Below are 18,343 nucleotides of genomic sequence, written 5' to 3' on the forward strand. Positions count from 1 at the left end.
TGGGTCTAATGATGAAACTAGGAAATAAGTATCACTAGAGTACGTGTGGAAAGGGGGTCCACACAGAGGGTGACATGACGCGCAATGTCACGACACGATACGCCATTGCACGACATCACATGGCAGTCAACGTCATGGGACAAAACGACATCTGTACCACAAGTTGTATGGAATGTTATGTCACTGTGATATATGTCTCTGTACTGTGATATAAACACGCTGGGAGCTGTAGAGCACGAGAGAAGCAAGATTAGAAGCACGAGGCGTAAAATATTTAAATTTTTTGAATGATTTTGCGCAAGCGTGTCTTTGTCCTCCGATATAAACACGGTAGCCAGCCAATCAGCACGCGCGTTATATCTCAAATATTTCATAATTTGTTATAAAGAGAAACTGGTTACCTGTAACCTGAGGAAGTGTTGACTGAACGGTTCCATTCTAATGAGGTATGAAGCCACGATCATAGCTGATGAGTAATGGGTGCCGTAATGATAGGGAGGTGTCTCACCTGTCAATCAATCATATATAATTAGCATAAAGTTGGAATCTGATCAAAGCATCACATATAAGAAAATGCTTATTAGTTCCTAAGGGTTATGAAAGCCCACCATGGGCTGGTACACCTTTAATGGGGCCGAAGACATCAGATAAAGTTTAAGCTTCGTTATTGCTAAAGTGGACCTTTTTCTGGATTAGCTGATCGGTCTTATAAGTTTAAATAAGGTCGTTATTAAAGTTGTTTGAAATGAAAACTTAAATGAAACTAGTTTACAATGTTTAAAAATAGCAACGGTGTTAATCCCATTCCATTCTTGGGGTGCACGCATGTGATGTCATAGCCGCCATGTTGGTTGACAACGATTCTGGTCCTTCTGCCATGCCAGTCAACATGGTAGATACATCTTTTACCCTTTCATTCTCAAGGGAAGGGATACATGTCACCTATATTACCTGTAGGGTCGTCCCATTCTCGGTATCTTTTCTTGATGTGTTCCAGACGTGATTTTCCCTGTGCTCCCATTGGTTTGGAGAAGTCACGGAACGTCTTGGGGTTGGTCAGATCTAGTTCCTGGACAAGTAAAGGAAATATTCATGCAATGTCAGTGACGGTATATATATTTTTGTTCTTCGTGAGTTTGAGTCCAAATGGCTCACGCAAAATAAAGGACAACCAAAAAGAGGTATTCATTTGGAAAGTGCGATGATGAAGGTAAAGCAGTGGTGAACGCAGGAGTTTAAGGAGCGTTTTAAAAATGGTCACTGCACAGAAATATGCTGGGGGGGGGGGGGGGGGGGAGAGCTACATGGAATGCAAGGAAAACCTAATGACAGAGGACAGAGTGCATTACTTGTATGAAGTGATGTGAAGTTTTCTTTTTTCTATAGGAATCCTTTAGCTAGACGACTCTGATAAGTGGCCGGGGTAATTCAGGCATACAATTGCATTAGCTCGCTTAGAATGATGGAAAGAAAGAGATCAGATAGAGAATCAAAATGACAGAGTGCCATATAAACAAACAATAAAACTGAACGGATTTGAAATCAACCTTAGGCTACCTGTGGTGTTAAGGGTAGATAAGGGTATATGTTGAAAGTGACAGTAATAATACCTCTGAGTTATACATGAAGACATAGAATATAGATAAGTTGTAGTGCTTGGGAACGAGGTTATCCCAGCGAGGTCGGAAATTAATTTGTCCGAATTTCATTCCAAGGGCTTTCGCCTGGAATAACCTCGTTCTCAAGCACTACAACTTATCTATATTCTATGTCTTCATGTATTTCATAAGTGACACGCGGTCCACATATTCTCACCTCTGAGTTATAGTCGGCGAGTATCCATGGAAACACGGGGTACTGCATAAGGTCGTTATAGGAACGTCCTGCCAGTGTATTAAGATGCATTAGGTACTGGAAGTTGGTGATCTCGCCACGCTGTCAAAATTAATCAATAATTATAAGACAGTCCTTCTCAGGATTACATTCACCCGGATGATCAAAATACTTCAAAAAGCAATTATGATACTAGAAACGAGCTTTTTTAAAGGCCGATTTACATGGTACGATTATTCCTCAAACCGTCGCACGCATGCGTACTACAGAAGTCCACAACTATGAAAACTATGCTATTTTAACCAATCAGAGCGCGCGTTATATTTTTGATATAACGTAAGATATCATACCTCCCATCGCTGCGTGACAGATCGCTCGCCCATCAAAGTATTGATGATACCAACACTGAAAGATGAAAAGCGAAAGGTCATTAAGAACATGCGGAGACGAGGCATGAGGCAAACATTCAATTAAACTCACCCTGTCTCGACGTCTGTATCTCGTTTCATGCCGGATATTGAATCTTCAGCATTGACAAGAAGAGTAGGAGCTGTAGCAAGAAACCTGAAGAGAAGTAAGTGATCTATAAGTCACTTTGACAATTGACAGACAGATAGGTACACAGAAAGACAGACAGACAGATACAATGACTGAAAGGAAGAGGCAGGGAAGCAGGCAGGCGCATACAATAAAAAGCGAAGCAAGAAACGCTGTGTAAATAAAAGTTCAAGTGACTTACTTTTCATATACTTTGTTTCTAACAGGTTTGGGAAACACAAGAAAGTGGTTACGGCCATCGCTTGAAAATACCTCTAAGGCTGTTTGCTGGAGAATTAACAGTTAAACAAATTAGTATAGGAAATTCCACGATCTCGAGCACAATTCGGACTTTATAGGTACGAGATGTTTTGAAAGTTTCAAAATCGGACGAGCCTTTAGGCAAGTTCAATTTGAGAACTTCCAAAACATCACGAGTATCTATAAATTCCCAATTGTACGAGAAGATTGTGCGATTTTTTGTTTATAATACACTAAAAAAATTGAGCAACCTAATTGGGACTCTACAGAGTACAATTTGGGATTTAATTTTGCTCCTATTGTCCAATCAGAATCGAATAATTTTGTTGAGTGTATTATAAAGCTATCCTCATCACACAAACAAAACAGCCAGGCACCCTGATGATAATGACATACTTTATATCGAAGAAACAGAAATTACGCACATGTGCTGTACTACAAACTGTACAACAAGCACATTTCTTTAATTTCTTTTTCAAATACAAATCTGAATAGCCGTTGTTTTTGGAAACGAATGCCAGCAAAGAAAGTGTGCGCGAGTATTGTGTTCTCATAGAGCGATAGAGCACATGCCTCCAGCCAATCAAAAAGGGGAATTTACGTCAATTGCCGAGGAATGGTTGATCTTACTTGCAGTAAGTATCGTCTCTTGTGCACTTCACGTACATCATCATACGACCATTTGCTGCACCTGCAACAGAAACAAATAAAATAATTATAATAAAAAAGAATTAAAAGGGAAGCACGGATGACGAATGCTACTAATGCTCTGCCTTTCACCAATGTGACCCGGGTTGACCTGTGAGTAGAGTTGTTTGTTGGTTCTTTCCTTAGCCTGCGTCACACCCGGAATTTTCTATTTACGAAGAAAATTCCGGATGTGACGCTGGCTATTCTTTCCGGGTTATCCGGTTTCCCTTCCACTCCCTTCTCAACTTCCAAATTTTAATTATGGGAATGGAGATATGTCCCACAATTCCATGGGGTATGACCTCGTTACTAGTCTCCCACAGAATTTAAAGAAGACAAATGAAACTTACATTCGCTGTTTGGTGCATGCCTTTGTGATGTCATGAGAACTACGAGGAATGATTGGATCATGCGTCCTGAAAAATGGAAAAGAATTACGCACAAGATCGTAACTGTCTTAGATAAAGTACATTGCTTTGGAAGTCTCCTTTATATCTCTTCCTTCCCCGCGAAAACAAACAAAAAACAAAAACGGCTGCACACAGACTAGATATATAGTATATAGTGTATAGATATATTGACTCATGATAGGATGGAAGCCAAGTACAATGGATAAGAGAATCATTTATCAATGTAAAAAAAAAAAGTTTCCATCTAATCATTTGTAGTCAAATCTAACAAGTTGATACTCACCCTGGAGGAAGTGAGTCGATGTCTTTGATTTCTTTAGTAGACAGAAGAGTGACACCATCAACGACATAGAAATGCATCTGACCAAATAGGAATAGACCTTCAGCGGTATCTAGCCCCTGTACTCTAGCACATCGATACATGGACCGAATCTAAAGTATATCAATGGTATATAAATACACAAACATATGTGCAAGTAGGATAGAGTAGAAGTTATGGGCTATATTTTTGTGCATTGTGAATTCGCAGCCACTAGTTTGTTTATACTGACAAAGAATAGCAGTGGGTTGTGATGTTACCTTTTCGCCTGCTTCCAACAGCTTTACTATCGTCTGATTATCGACCTGAAGAAAAGTACAAAACTCAATAATTTGTAATTTCAAAATGTGTTTAAAATGCGTGCCTTCTGTGGTGTAGAGAGAGAGAGAGAGAGAGAGAGAGAGAGAGAGAGAGAGAGAGAGAGAGAGGAGGTAAGACCGCAAAGAAAAAATAAAATGCTTGAGAATTTTAATAGTAACAGTCAAGTCCTGTGTGAATAAAAAATTCTCTCTGTTGCTTGTTCTACTTGACTTCCCGTGGATTTGACTGGCGTGCTCGCGTTACCTAAGTCTCCGAACTCTCGCTACGCCGTGGTGTGGGGTCTCGTCGGCCTGATACTCAAGCTTTCAAAAGAATTATCAGTCTCACCTCAGATCCCTCGTTGGTCTCAGTGACGTAGCTTTGTTCAGTCGACAGAGATCGGGGAGGGAGTTCCTTGTTGTATTTATCTGTCACTATGACAACAATAAGATTTAAAATATACCAACGCATGCTTCTGTATTGCATGCAGTTAATATGAATCCCGCATATTTCGCTTAAAATTTGTGCGTGCGCATGAAATTATTTGAAATACAGCTCCAGCTTGTCAACATTGCCAGTAGGTGACATCAATTATACTAGCAAATATAAAGGCACTGAGTAACTACAATTTCCTCTGAAACCATCTTCAGGCTTGAAGTTGAAAAGCCATGCAAAAACGCCTCTGGGAAAAACGGCATGATCTCAAGTTCGTCTCTTGGCATTTTGAAGCTACAGCTATTGGTGTAAGGGAAAATACAACGCAGCGCTGGTATAAAAAATGTTCTATGATGGCGCCTTATCTTTGTCATTTTTGATTGCGTATGACTCTAAAACGGCACGCAATTGAAAATTATTTTAACCAATCACAGAACAAGAAATCACTATTCATCCAATGAACAGTGATTTCTTGTACTGATGTACGGATGGTAGTCGTAGTAGCAGTGGCAGTAATAGAGGTGATTTTAGTAGCTTGTACCGTCACGGTCACGCCTACCTGACTTCAATCCGGTCGCGGCAAGGCAAACAAAATTGCTGTAATAAAGCTTTGCTAACCTTGGTTTTTGAGAAGAGCTTCTATTGGTCCAACCCCAGGCAATGCTGGTCCTCTTAACATATAGTACGTCTTGCTGTCAAAACTCATGGCCTTCTTGTATCTGGTTTGTTTCTGAAAGTCACAGGAAATCAATATTGTTAGCAGACACTGAGAATTCCAAAATGAAGAAAAATAATTTGATGTTGTGGACCAGTGGCAGTAGTATTGATTGTGCTAGAGGTGTTGGAAGTGGTAGTAGTAGTAATAGTTGAATAAATAGAGGTGATGGTTAGTGGTGGTTCTAGTGATGGTAGAGGCAGTGGCAGTGGCAGTGGGTAGTGGGTAGTGGGTAGTCGCAGTGACAGTGGCAGTGGCAGTGGCAGTGGCAGTGGTAATGAAAGAGGTGATGGTAGTGGTACCTTTAAGTTTCCTGATCTGTAGTCGTAGGGGTAATTCACATAGAACTGCTCATTGCGACACATTTTCTTCAACATCCGGTGTGGACCTGAAAAAAATAAGAACCAATCATACTTCAAGAGTTCAGGTGTTTCAATTTTGGCTAATTAAAACTCGGAACAAATGACCGAATGAACAAATTACAAAATGGATAGTTTGAAGAATTAAAAATAAAATAAAATAAAATAAACCGAAGATATTCACAATATGAAATTTACCTTCGACAAGGTCAAGAGTCCATTTGTCCAAAGTCGAACTATCAGGGGGACCCCACAGTCCTCGTTCTCTGGTCAGATCTCTTTCAATTAGAGTCCATTCCTCTGCTATGGATTTGGAGATAAGCTGATAGTTCTGCAGATTCAATTTCGAATAGGTTAATAAAAATTGTCTCAATTTCCAAATTTCCGGAAAACAACTTTAACTAAGTCTTTTGGACTGCCAGCTGGCAAAAGGGCGGGAAAACGTTATGGAAACTGCGACATGTTGGCGTGATGGCAGCCATAACAAGAGGCACAACAACAGAGTCTTTTTTCTTGGAAACTGAAATTCTTCTTATCTAAATAAGATTAGACCAGCCATTCAATTGTTCCTGTCTCCTGTCATGGCTCCCATCACTTGATGGTGCAAATCCTCTATACTATACCATATATACACTACTGAACCAGCCCTCACAGACAGTATAAGACAGTATAATAAATAATAAAGCACCTTTGAATATAATCTATACAATTACTGTGGTTTACTGTGGTACTCCATATTCGGCTAACTCGGTAGTTGCGAACTGCACGCTGAAAATTGTTTTTATTTTTTGCTGCCGTCAGTTAAAAATAATGAGTCAGTAGATTTTATATTCTTGACTAGTAAAAAAAAACAAATTGTCAAGCCGTTGAAATCTAGGAGTCGGAGTTTGCAGAATATTGAAAACCGCTGTAATCTTAACAATAAATATACCTGTTGATGGTTTTTCTGCTGTAGTCGTACCCAGTCCTTCACGACTTTAATGTGTTTCGGTGTCCATAGAAACGAGTTTTTGGTCAAACTGTTGACGTCACGGGTATCCTTTTTGGCTCTTCTTGCTGTTAGACGAGGTACCGTGCGACGCTTTGGTTTCTAAAAATATAAAACATAATAAGGAACGAAAAATGGGATGTTGGTTTCCTACGCTCCTCTCGTGTTCTCTCAACATCCCGCGAGTTTTGATCAGAGTATCAAACACGTAAAACTGTTTGTGATCTGTTAATTTGTTGATGAAGTGCTTTACAGTATTCACCTGTTGTCCAAGAGCTTCGGCCTTGTGTTTCTCTTCAGAGGTCACGAAGTTAACCCAAGCCTTCATAGCAAGGTCTCCTATAAGAGGCCTAATGATAAAAAAAGATCAAATATCAAAGGCAGATGTCGTTGTCTGTGTGCTCTGTTGTAAGGAAATCACAAATCACGAGCATCAACAGGCGATACATTTTTTTAGTCCTTGAAAAAATTTGACAAATATTTTTTTCCTGGTCCTTCCGTCATATCCAATCTTCTCTATCCTATTTGATTCAATTCTACTCAATTAGATCCTTTAGTTGTTTTGATAACTCAATAAAGGACATATAAAACATATGGTATTAAGGCCTACCTGACTGACTTTAGGTCCAGATTGAGGTTTGATCCACTTCCCATTGGCCTGTAGAATATAATACAAAAACATCAACAAGCAACAACATACAATACAAACAACAATTGATGTGTTTCTTACATGTAATCCATGTATTCACGTGGGCTGTATGATGTAAAGCTTGGTTTGGGAAGCTCGATCTTGAAAGTTTCATCGATGGCCTGGAAATAAATAAAATAATTTTTTTTTAATGATAGGTTTTTTAAAAAAATAGGAAAAAAAATTGCAGCAGACACTCTTTATTAAGCGAACACCAAGCAAAGTCCCGAAGAAGTTTGCTTAATTCAAAAGAAACTAGCAATAGACAGGAGCTTTATAATGAGAATTATGATACATTTCTATGAAATTTTTTTCGATAAGAATTCATATAATTGATTATTCACCTCTTTAAATATAAAACTGGCTTCTCAATTTTACTGAATTTGAGTATTTTCAATTTTGTTGCCCGTCAAGTTGGATGCATACGCAACCTTGAGAAAATGGTCTATACTTACGTCTCGTTTATTGAGCAAGAATATATCCCAAACCCTCTCAGCTGCTGCAGCTAGCAGGCGGGAACAGCTTGATTCTTCATCTGCTGTTTCGTTAAAAGTATCTTGCTCTTCCGCCTCATCGGCCTTCTCCACACTGAAGGCTAAATTTTGGATGACGGAAAATCATATTACATTATGGTCATTATGTAGGGAAGGAAGGAGGTATGAGGTGATATGAGGGTAGTAGGAAAGGAGGGAAGAGGGGAGTTAGGGAGGGAGGGAGGTAGGATGGAGGGGTATGGGGTGCTGGATATGAGGGAGGTAAGAAAAGAGGGAAGGATGGAGGGAGGGAGAGTATCAAGCACATACCTGGTGGAAATACAAGACTGTCCATCTCCTTGATGGGTGTACTAGTACTGGGAACACTCTCAGTATTGGTTCTCCTCTGTGTACCCATCACGAGCAGCCAGTGGCAGACACCAGCGATGAACTCAGGTTCATTATTACCAGGTGCAAAGACAACTTTATGATTGGTGGTCAATATGTGAAGGAACTCCAGAAGACTTGTTTGATCTGACAAGTAATGCGCAGGCGTTAATAACTGTTTGTGGACGAGTAAGGAAAAAGTTACACAAAATTTTAGGTTGGGGGGTTCCAAAAACTGAATGGGAAAAAATCTGAAATCAACATTGCTCGACATCTGCATAAATTATGAACCCTACCTAATAGAGTTACCCTGTAAATCGAGTATAAATAATGTTTATGTACGGGTGTATGTATATTCCTGTTGTTTTGTTTATCACAGTACATAGCCTGTGGGCTAAACGTATTGCAAAGTAACTAGCGATACAGACTGAGAAATTTCGGGAAAACGGCAAGCTGAACTGAAAAACAATAACTGGGATTTCATCAAGAGTTATTAATAAAAATATAACTTACCCGTGAGTCTTGCTAATGGTCGTGACAGCTGATAGAGTACGGTTCTGTTAAGTGAATGATATATACCATCCATGGACACTGACTGACCTGAAACATAGACATTGATTATAGCTTTCACCATCACTATTGCTAGTTTATATCAAACGCCAGAAACACTGACTCAGTCTTCTTGATTTAGAGGACTCGATTAGATATTCATTACCATCACTATTACTATTGAATAGTCTGTGTGAATTGGAAAATCCCAATCATGGTGCACGGTTTACGAGGGTGTACGGTGCACAGCTCGAAATACATAACCGTAATGGCGTGCAAAATTACTGTTGAATTAATCAGAACGCTAGGTAACGCGCAATGGTCACGCATGGTCACAGCAAGGCAAGTCCATTTATGATTGTTTAATAATAAGTTTTTTAAGCCAAGTGTTTCTCTTGCTTCTGCAGTGCTCTAAAGCTCCTGGAGTGTTCATATTACAGTACATAGACATGCGCGCACGTTTCGTTTTCTTTAGAATGTGAGCTTCACAAAATTAATTACCTTTAACAGCCTCCATAATACTCGTAATGAAGTTAAAGACCACTTTGTAGCTCAGTCTAAAATTACCTGCAACAAAATGTCATTTGATTTCATATTCACTGGTTGACTACCAGTCATCTAAACCTTCAAATGTTATCAAATCCTGAAACATCCTTTGAGCTGATCAAAGATTAAGACCAAAGAATCAAGGGAGATACCTAACAAACACTACTCACGCGTCTACTCAGAGGTGCGAGTGTACTACCACTTACCTATCCATAGTTTGTCGACAACTTTAGAAGCAAAGGTGAATGCATTTGCAACGATCTTGGCATGGTTACCATGGCCCGCAGATGGATTTGCCAGCAGATTTCCTCCTAAGAAGTAATCCATTTGAGCTGACACGACTTCTGTTTGGTACTCTGCTTGTTGTGGCTGCATACATGAGGGTGGGTAGGACTATGAACAAATAGTATTTTTACACAAGTAAATATAATAAATCCAGCGCGCTCATTGGTCACAATTTTCGTCTTATGCTGTAATATATTAACCTATGGGTGACTGTAATGAGCACAATCACCCCCACTTTCTATCGTTTTTATCGCCTTCCTCCTAGAGTATACCCTCTAGGCGTTCTTACCTCAAGTATTATATCAATCACTCCAAGGCTTTTGTTTGATGTGGTGCACGTCAAGTTATCTGTCATGATGACCCGTAGAAACTCTAGTATACACTTCCTAGCAGGGTGTGTTATCAGTTGGGTCTTTTCTTCGCTGAACACAAGCTCTGAAGAAATCTCTCCCTCTCCTTCACTGTCCGACGTTATCTAAAAGAAAACAAGGGTGAGCATTGATTTAAAATGCAAGGCTACGCCTCGTGGTTGTATACAACACGGCCACTCATACCGTATATATTACATACAGTATGAGTGGCCGTGTTATATGAGATATACATAAGCCGAGAGTTTGTATATCAGATACAACGCGGGCACGAATAATGTAGATTGCTTGTCAAACGTCTAAGTTAGTTCCTTTGTGTTTCACTAAAATTTTCAAAATTAAAGTGAATCTGGCCAAGAAAATCCAACTTAAAATGTATGCAAATGAACACAATTTTGTATCAGATTTACAACACTCTTCACAATCGTGACTTCTGTTGTGTTTTCCTCATGAATTATTAATGAGTTTGACAAGGAAGGCTTTACAGCACAGGATCCAAGGCTGAGCACTTCCTCCCTCCCTTCCCCCAATCTCCTTCTTTCTGTTCCTTCTTTTATCACTTCATAACAATACAAACCTCTTGTGACTTGGCGGCAAGTCTTCTGCGCTTCGGAAACAACACAGCGACCAGGTTTTCGATGAATTCTTGTCCAGTGCAGACTTGAGTGAATTGTGTTACATTACGATACAGAAACACCAAGAACTGGATCAGCGTAACTGGATACTCACGAAGCCAGGAACCTTCTTCAGTATTTTCCCATGCCTGGAAATTATAATAGCACCACCATGTAAGATTACTGCACTACACTCAGAGGGTACAATTAAACCCATGTTTACTGACAGCCCACTATTATAAACACTTGTTTTTGTCCCGGTAATACATATTTAGCATTAATCAAACCTGTTAATACGGGCACTTCCTATGGTCCCCTAGGTAACCATATTAACAAGGTCCAGATGTAAACGAAGACTTTAAGGGGAATGGATGGGGAGGAGCTCGTAGATTATATAGATAGCGCACTTGATAAATATTAAAGATTACAGATTTTGCTCGAATTAGTCAGTGAAGTTTAAATTCGGCTTTAGTTTTGAAGACATCGTAATATTAAAAGATCATAACAAATATCAAAAGGAATTGGTGAGGACTGCACAGAATTGGGAAGAAAAATAGAGACGCAGAAAATTTCTTTTTGAGCCAACTGGAATGAGTTCATCCCACACTTTAATACAGTACTAGTGCAAGTTTGTTCTTTATCTCTTAAAACGAGGAACAAGATTTAGCCTTACCTCATTGACCATGCTTCTGGCCATTGACAATAGTACAGTCGCAGCTTCGGCGCAGTATATAATGTAGGCAGCAGGGTCACGTGGGCTAGGTGGCGAAGTCTTTACGCCAGTACTCGTTGATGACCAAAATACTGAATACAGGTTATGCCAGTCAAACAGTGCTCCTGCATATACATCTGTTGGCAACAAAAGGACCAGTCAGTATTGATTTTATCACCTGGTAAGTATTTATCCTCCCTTACTAGTAGTTGGTACTTTCTCAACTTATGAGTGATCCCCCTTTAGATATCTGTCAATCTGTCAATGGTCCCTAATGAAGAAGACTCTAAGAAGTTCCTTTATTTGAGCTGCATCTTTATAACATGTATTTTCTCAAACACTACTGGAAAACATTTACTGAACAATTGAAATCTTTCCCATTATTTCTATTCCCTAAGGATAATTGACTACAAAGCCTTTGTAATGAATGAAAGATGGTTTAATGAAACCAAAAACGTTTGGTTGAATGTTGATGTCTTTTACAAGCCAAAAAAGTAATTACAATACTAGAAACAAAGAATAAATCTCGTGGGAAAGACATGGCAATGGAAAACACTACGGCTAAAATTTAAAGAGTCTATGGCAATTTTTTTGTACAAACCAGAAACAGGGTGACCAAGGAGTAGGGCAATGATTAGGTGGTATATCTCAGGAATATCAACATGTCTGGGAAGAAGACTTGATAACATTGCAAATCCAGGGACGTTGCATACGTCTTTGCATACTTCGTACTTCTCTGTGCCCTCGGAAACGGCCCCAACGTTGAACCCTGTGGAAAATCAAAAATGTGAGAATCCACATAAACTGGCTATCAATAGTGTTAAGGAATGATATTTTACCTCTATTTCATGAAAGGTTTAAGAGATGTTAAACGACGGCAAAGAAAATGCGAATTTTGAAGTCCAATGTACTGGATGTGCTTGCATTTACATTGTGACAGCATCACTTTTCAATACTATAAGTTACTATCTAACCGTCCTTTGGTCTCAACTTCAAAGATTTCAGTTACATACAAGACAACGAAGACAACATTTTTAAATTTTACTACGGATCATTTTCTTATGAGCGGGAACAATACAATACTGACTTACAGCACTTACACTTTACGATGTGCTGTAGCACTGAAATGGCTTTTCATTGTCTTTCAATAGTTCATCAAACCACAACACGTAGTTACGGTTATGGCACGATACGATACGATTAAAGTAGAGCTACGAATTTGTTGTATCGTTTCCCACTCACAAGAAAACCTTTCTAAAAAGCTCTCATACCTGCAACGACATAAGTGTTCTTGTTCAATATCATCTCAGTTCCTGCCAACCATCCACCATTATTGACTCCTTCTTTGAACCTCTCCAGAGCTGTCTGGCTGCCCAGAATGGTGACCAGGATGCGTGTAGCACGCACTACAGTTGTCTTGTGGATGTGAGGGTGAAGGAAGAGAAGCAGCCAATCAAAACCCAGCGTTTGTTGGAGTGCATCTGAGAACCTAAGAAGGAGTGAGTAACGTTAAGATTCTCCATTGCGGGGCTTGAATCACCTTATACAAATCTTTGAATTTCAGTTAATTTGGAATCCAGGCGCACAATGCATTGTTTGTCACAGCAAAAATGCTAAGTATTTTCTATTATCTCCTATTCAAACGAAATATTTTCCACCAATAATGGCAAAAATTGGCGAATCTTTCCATGGTTGATTTTTATCTACTTAATTTTCGATTAAAGGCTGTTCCTTATCCAGCTCAAAGCCTGGAACAAGGAGCTACTGAGCTATGAACAAAATGTTCGCTGATTGGCTAATTCGTTCGGCTGTTAAGAGATCACGTGAACCTAACAAGTAATAGTTTCAAAATTAACCCAGAAATGGAAGGAGAACCTCAATATTAGAACTATTGCATCATCATATTTTCTATTTGAGTGTAATATCCATCTCACCTATGGTCCAGTGATCCACCCTCGCCATATATTAGACACAGCACCACCTCCAATAGGACATTTCTTAGTCTTATTCGCTTGGGTGTGAGACCTTCTTTATTGTTTTCAACCTCTTCATTGCCGCTGCTTTCAGTGACGTTATCACCGTCAAGGTTCACTTCATTCTCATCGATGTAGTGACTGGAGACTGTTGACACTAGAAACTGACCAAACCTGCATATGACAATCAAAAATGACCAATAGTGGAAAAAATATAACTATTTGAACAAACAAAAAACAAAAACACGTAGAAAGGCTGGTTTAAAGGCTATCAGCATTCTGAACCGTGAGCAAGTCCTGATTTTTTCTGGTATATATGCAATTCTTTACCTTAGTAAATTTCTTTCTTCGTTGACATTACTTAGCAATACTGACAATACACTAGCAATCGTGTTCGCTGTGGAGTCAGTAACATTCTCGTCCTGGAGTACGAACAAGAGCTTAGGAACCAGCCCTAGCCGTTGCATGAGTTCCGCGTTTGCCTGGGATTCACTAAATAAAATAGATGATTGATAATTTAGCATGGCACGTCTCAATGGAAAGTTAATATACATCTGGGTCGTTTTAACGGTTAATATTTAAAAATACTAAACTGAATTCGCAGCTTTAGTCAGGTAGTATTTTAATTATCGAACAAAGTATTGAATGCTGAGCCAAAAATAATTACTACTAATAATTATAAATAATTGTTTATGAAGTTCTTACTTTCCAGGTCCTAGAAGTTCTAAGAAGTGTGAGTAGAGAGACCTCTCCAAGTCACCTGGTGCGTCATGCCAAACCTGTAAAATAGGCATGTATAGTTATCATGAGTAACACTTGTGTGATACGGCACGGCGCACGGCGCTCGGCACGGTCACGGTCAAGTTACGGAATTGGCACCAGCCGCTGAACCAAACACATCACTTGAAATCACAGTTCATCCAACCAAAATACTCCGGCCACGACACCGTCACTATGACGGCAAGGCACGTCCGTACCGGGAGTTTTTTCACGTGCACAAAATCAGTTCAAATACCTAAAACGTTAAGAATAATAATTTTTGACTGAAAAACCTGACCAGCCCTTACAATAAACCCCTACCTTTGCATTCAAAAAAAAAAAAAAATGCAAAAAAAAAATACTTTAGAAAAATTTGCAAATCTTAAGAGGCAAAACCTCCTATTCTTCGTTTGCACGCTATTCCATTGCGGCCATATTGGTGGCATTGAACGAAAGATTTTTCATTAATATTCTTTGTCAATACCACCAACATGGCCGCCACGTCTTTGCCATTTGATTCTTATGGAAATGCTTGCAAATCATTCATATTTTGGCTGCCCCAGGTTGGGAACTTTTGCGAGGGATATCTTTTATAATTATCCATACCTCAAGATCACAGAGTAGTTCTCTGAATGCTACTATGTTAGGTATGATAGACGATTCTCTGTCACTGTCCACTGTACCAACCAAAGCGAACGTCAGGTGTAGAATATGAGTATTGAGAAGGTGTTTCTTCTTGCGCAGTAAGAGAGCGAGGATCTATGCAATGATAAAAGCAACCATCTTAGAGAGTGATGTTCATTATAAATTTTCATGGAGAGTCGTCGGTGTGGCATAGCAGTAGTACACGCATCTCTAGCCTTCGGAGTCTCGGGTTTCATTCCTGGACTCGGCATCATATGTGAGCAGAGTTGGTAGGAACTGTCTCTTATCACGAGGGTTTCATTTCTGGACTCGGCATCATATGTGTTTATCATATGTGCGTTTTACTTGACTTTTGGTTTATCCTCCCTCCACAAAACCAAACACGGTAAGTTCCAATTCGATCTGTGAGTTAGCTGTGACTTGATTTTGATCAGCCAAGAGGTTGTTTCAGGGTTCGATCTGTGATTTAGCAGTGCCCTGACTTTGATCAGCCCAGTGGCTGTTTCAGGGTTCCATCTGTGAGTTAGCCATGCCCTGACTTTGATCAGCCCAGTGGCTGTTTCAGGGTTCCATCTGTGAGTTAGCCGTGCCTTGACTTAGATCAGCCCAGAGGTCGTTTCAGGGTATTGATAACTTTATCTTTCAAGATCACATAACTTACCTGATAACTCCTTGTTCTTTCCATATCTCGTCTAGCAGAGGGATTACTTCTCAACACACAACTCAGTGCCTTCACTGACGCATACAGGGCCTCCACATCGGTTGCCATGGCAACAATGCCCAATAGACAAGATACGCCACCTATGCACTCGATCAGCTTGGTGACAGGGTTAGGACAGAAGGTCCTTAGACCAGAGCACCCTATCATTACTGCTCCTATGGTACGTGAAGGGCCCTGTAGGTGGGCTGCGGTGTTGTGGATGAGTCGTACGGGCGTTGTGTTGTCATGAGTGGATAGACCAAGCTAAACCAACCAAGATCAATAAGAAACAGAACAAAAACATCAGTATGTTACAATGCGGCCTGCCACTATTAGTGCTTATAAAGCAAGAAGCTCCCGTTAAAAAAAACGCTGCTATGAATGTATAACTTTATCAGTTAAGATTAACAAGATCACAAAGAGCGAACAGGAACTCCAGTTTTAAATATGTATTCACAAGCCATTCAAAGTTACAGTGAAAAAACCAAATCAGGGGCGGATCCAGGGGGTCTCATTCGATGCACCGAACACCCCCAACTCCGTAATTACTCCTAAACTTTTTTAAGGCGATACAAAATATATTTCCATATACATTTCTTCATTTGGGAAGCCCCCTTAAAAAATACTGTATCCGTCCCTGCTAATTGCAGTCCGTATACCCACCTCTCTTGCTATTGCACGTGTGTCGACTTTTCTAAAATGTCTCCTGATCTTTGACATTGAAAGCTGAGACTTGGCATGCGCATGTACACCAAACATCACTTTATCTTCTGATACTAAAGGCTCAACGTTTTCCATGGCGTACTGAAAAGTTAAAGGAATTGAAGCTTTATAAAAACTACAAAACAATGTTGAATTATACACGTAAAAGATTAATCATGACATCGTAAAAAGTACTGCGCACATTCATACAGTACATCAAAATTAATTATCAAACTTTTGGTTGAAAAACGGTTGAAAAATCGATTGACGCTAATTGATAGTCTCATAAAACGCTTGAGGTAACGAACTATGCACATTTGAAAAATTAAAAGCTAGCATCCTTGCCATCCTTGTGGTATGCCACATCTATGTCAACATTTTCCGAAGAATAATCAATTCAGTGACATTTTCACAGTCTACTAGTCTATAAGGCACAGAGGATAATTCGCTACAGCATGTCCAAAAACTGGAAACAAGCATCTAAGGCTTATCTGCAACACTGATGTTTTCTACAATGCAAATAGATGAAGATTTTCATAACCTTTGATGACAGTAGTTGGTATAAATTTCTTACCGCTGATTCGCCCTCGAGACAAGGTGACTGAAAACTCCCGACATAGTTTGGTCCCAGCATGAACATCTTCATAGCAGTACCAGACGATAATGGTTCCTCTAGGAGATGTGTAGGGCCCAGTTTCCATAGCAATCTGGAGCATCTTCGGTGTGTCGAGGGCGTCCCTATGTAGGCTACTATGTATGGTGTTGCTGCTGCTGTTGTTGGGTCAGGGTTCACTATTCCAGCTTGCATGTACTTTAACTGAAAAGTTATAATAACATGATGCATTTTATATGAGTGTTACGACAACCCTCGCAGAACAGACATGTTCTTGTGCAGTGCTGTGATAGCGATAGCACCGTAACCGAGTACTAATTTCGCGCTGTGAGCCGGAGAGGTTTCACAGGAATGACAACATACAGGTTGAGTGAAATAAAAACACGAAAGTGGAAGATGTAGATTTGAATCCCGGACAAGTGCCCTCTGCCATTTCTATGCAAGTTCGAAAACTCCTAGTATTCAGCAAGATCATGTAAAATGGAAGGTAAACCATTAGACCTTGATCGTATGCTGTCATGTTTATTCCTATAAAAATGAAAACTTTTGTTTCAAACCTGCGTTATTAAGCGTAACCTCATTCTGAAGCACTTGAATGTGAGGCTACGCAGGCTTTTTCAAGCCAAGATGGCTGCCGCCTGAAATGAGGTCCTTGAATGCGCAAACGTACAAACAAATGCTCTTAAGGTGCGGACACACGATGAGGAAAAGGCTGCGTTTTTTTGGGTGTCATACGGTGCGATGTTGCATGAGACATCGCATTCAACGTCACATGCAACATCGCACCGTGTGACCGTACCTTTACTTTTCGTTGTTATTTTCACTTACTCTAGATGTGGCCACATGTTGTCCATCAACAAACAAGGTAGAAGTGCTGTTCCGAATCAAAGCTTTATTAAGGACCACCACCACGTGATGCCAACGCCCTTCCTCTAACAGCAAATCACTTAGGAACCTGGCCTCGGTCTTGTCTTTTTCTCGTCGTGGCTGGTCACTAGTTCCTTCATCGTCATCGATGGCGCTCTCTTCTGTGCGTACCTGGAATAAAAGAATACGACACTGAGAAACTTAAAAGTGGACGTGTTATCAATGCGCAGTGAAAGTCAACTATCAACAAATCACAACAAATCAAATGAGTTTAAAATCAGATGTTGTATTAGTCTGACAAAAATCATTCAAAAATGCTTCCACGTCTTACCACGAGTGTCTTATCCAAGGCAGAAATACTGAGCGTCAAACACGGAGAGTTCTGAACCTTTCCATCAGAGCTGCGGAACTGCCTGGCAATGGTTAACAGACGAACAGGGTGGGGATCTTCTGCAGCATTACTGAACCGATCCACGCATATCCAGGTTGTAAAGGTGAGTCCTGCTTGAGGAGGGAATAGACGCTCTCCCGTACCAATGCCTGGTACTGCGCCTACTGCAACTACGGTGTTACCGACCACAGAATTAACAGTAGAAAAACCTGGGAGAGATTTAA

At 40.0% G+C, this 18,343-nt stretch overlaps 1 protein-coding gene across 1 annotated transcript in view; it reads right to left on the bottom strand.

Annotated features, from left to right (window-relative positions):
* Nucleotides 1–18,343, bottom strand: part of LOC116293207 (WD repeat and FYVE domain-containing protein 3) — a 38,292-nt gene that overhangs the window by 9,013 nt on the left and 10,936 nt on the right. Inside the window, exons 12-48 of the mRNA XM_089029094.1 lie at nt 18,060–18,328; nt 17,690–17,899; nt 16,823–17,065; nt 16,210–16,350; nt 15,508–15,810; nt 14,808–14,960; nt 14,148–14,221; nt 13,773–13,934; nt 13,404–13,616; nt 12,741–12,958; nt 12,071–12,238; nt 11,431–11,606; nt 10,721–10,906; nt 10,065–10,250; nt 9,697–9,883; nt 9,446–9,511; nt 8,909–8,995; nt 8,339–8,542; nt 7,991–8,130; nt 7,578–7,657; nt 7,458–7,505; nt 7,110–7,197; nt 6,791–6,949; nt 6,058–6,190; nt 5,803–5,888; nt 5,404–5,515; nt 4,699–4,784; nt 4,311–4,355; nt 4,015–4,163; nt 3,672–3,737; nt 3,262–3,322; nt 2,573–2,658; nt 2,314–2,397; nt 2,184–2,238; nt 1,816–1,935; nt 952–1,069; nt 402–508 (exon numbers count right to left, since the gene is read on the bottom strand). Of these exons, the coding sequence (XP_088885220.1) occupies nt 402–508; nt 952–1,069; nt 1,816–1,935; nt 2,184–2,238; nt 2,314–2,397; nt 2,573–2,658; nt 3,262–3,322; nt 3,672–3,737; nt 4,015–4,163; nt 4,311–4,355; nt 4,699–4,784; nt 5,404–5,515; nt 5,803–5,888; nt 6,058–6,190; nt 6,791–6,949; nt 7,110–7,197; nt 7,458–7,505; nt 7,578–7,657; nt 7,991–8,130; nt 8,339–8,542; nt 8,909–8,995; nt 9,446–9,511; nt 9,697–9,883; nt 10,065–10,250; nt 10,721–10,906; nt 11,431–11,606; nt 12,071–12,238; nt 12,741–12,958; nt 13,404–13,616; nt 13,773–13,934; nt 14,148–14,221; nt 14,808–14,960; nt 15,508–15,810; nt 16,210–16,350; nt 16,823–17,065; nt 17,690–17,899; nt 18,060–18,328 (5,069 nt within the window). The remainder of the gene's footprint in view (nt 1–401; nt 509–951; nt 1,070–1,815; nt 1,936–2,183; nt 2,239–2,313; nt 2,398–2,572; nt 2,659–3,261; nt 3,323–3,671; nt 3,738–4,014; nt 4,164–4,310; nt 4,356–4,698; nt 4,785–5,403; nt 5,516–5,802; nt 5,889–6,057; nt 6,191–6,790; nt 6,950–7,109; nt 7,198–7,457; nt 7,506–7,577; nt 7,658–7,990; nt 8,131–8,338; nt 8,543–8,908; nt 8,996–9,445; nt 9,512–9,696; nt 9,884–10,064; nt 10,251–10,720; nt 10,907–11,430; nt 11,607–12,070; nt 12,239–12,740; nt 12,959–13,403; nt 13,617–13,772; nt 13,935–14,147; nt 14,222–14,807; nt 14,961–15,507; nt 15,811–16,209; nt 16,351–16,822; nt 17,066–17,689; nt 17,900–18,059; nt 18,329–18,343) is intronic.

Source organism: Actinia tenebrosa, unplaced genomic scaffold (genome assembly GCF_029948245.1).
Source record: "Actinia tenebrosa isolate PJP-AT-01 unplaced genomic scaffold, QUT_ActTen_1.0 PGA_scaffold13__45_contigs__length_12533684, whole genome shotgun sequence".
In the NCBI taxonomy this organism is placed as follows: Eukaryota; Metazoa; Cnidaria; class Anthozoa; order Actiniaria; family Actiniidae; genus Actinia; species Actinia tenebrosa.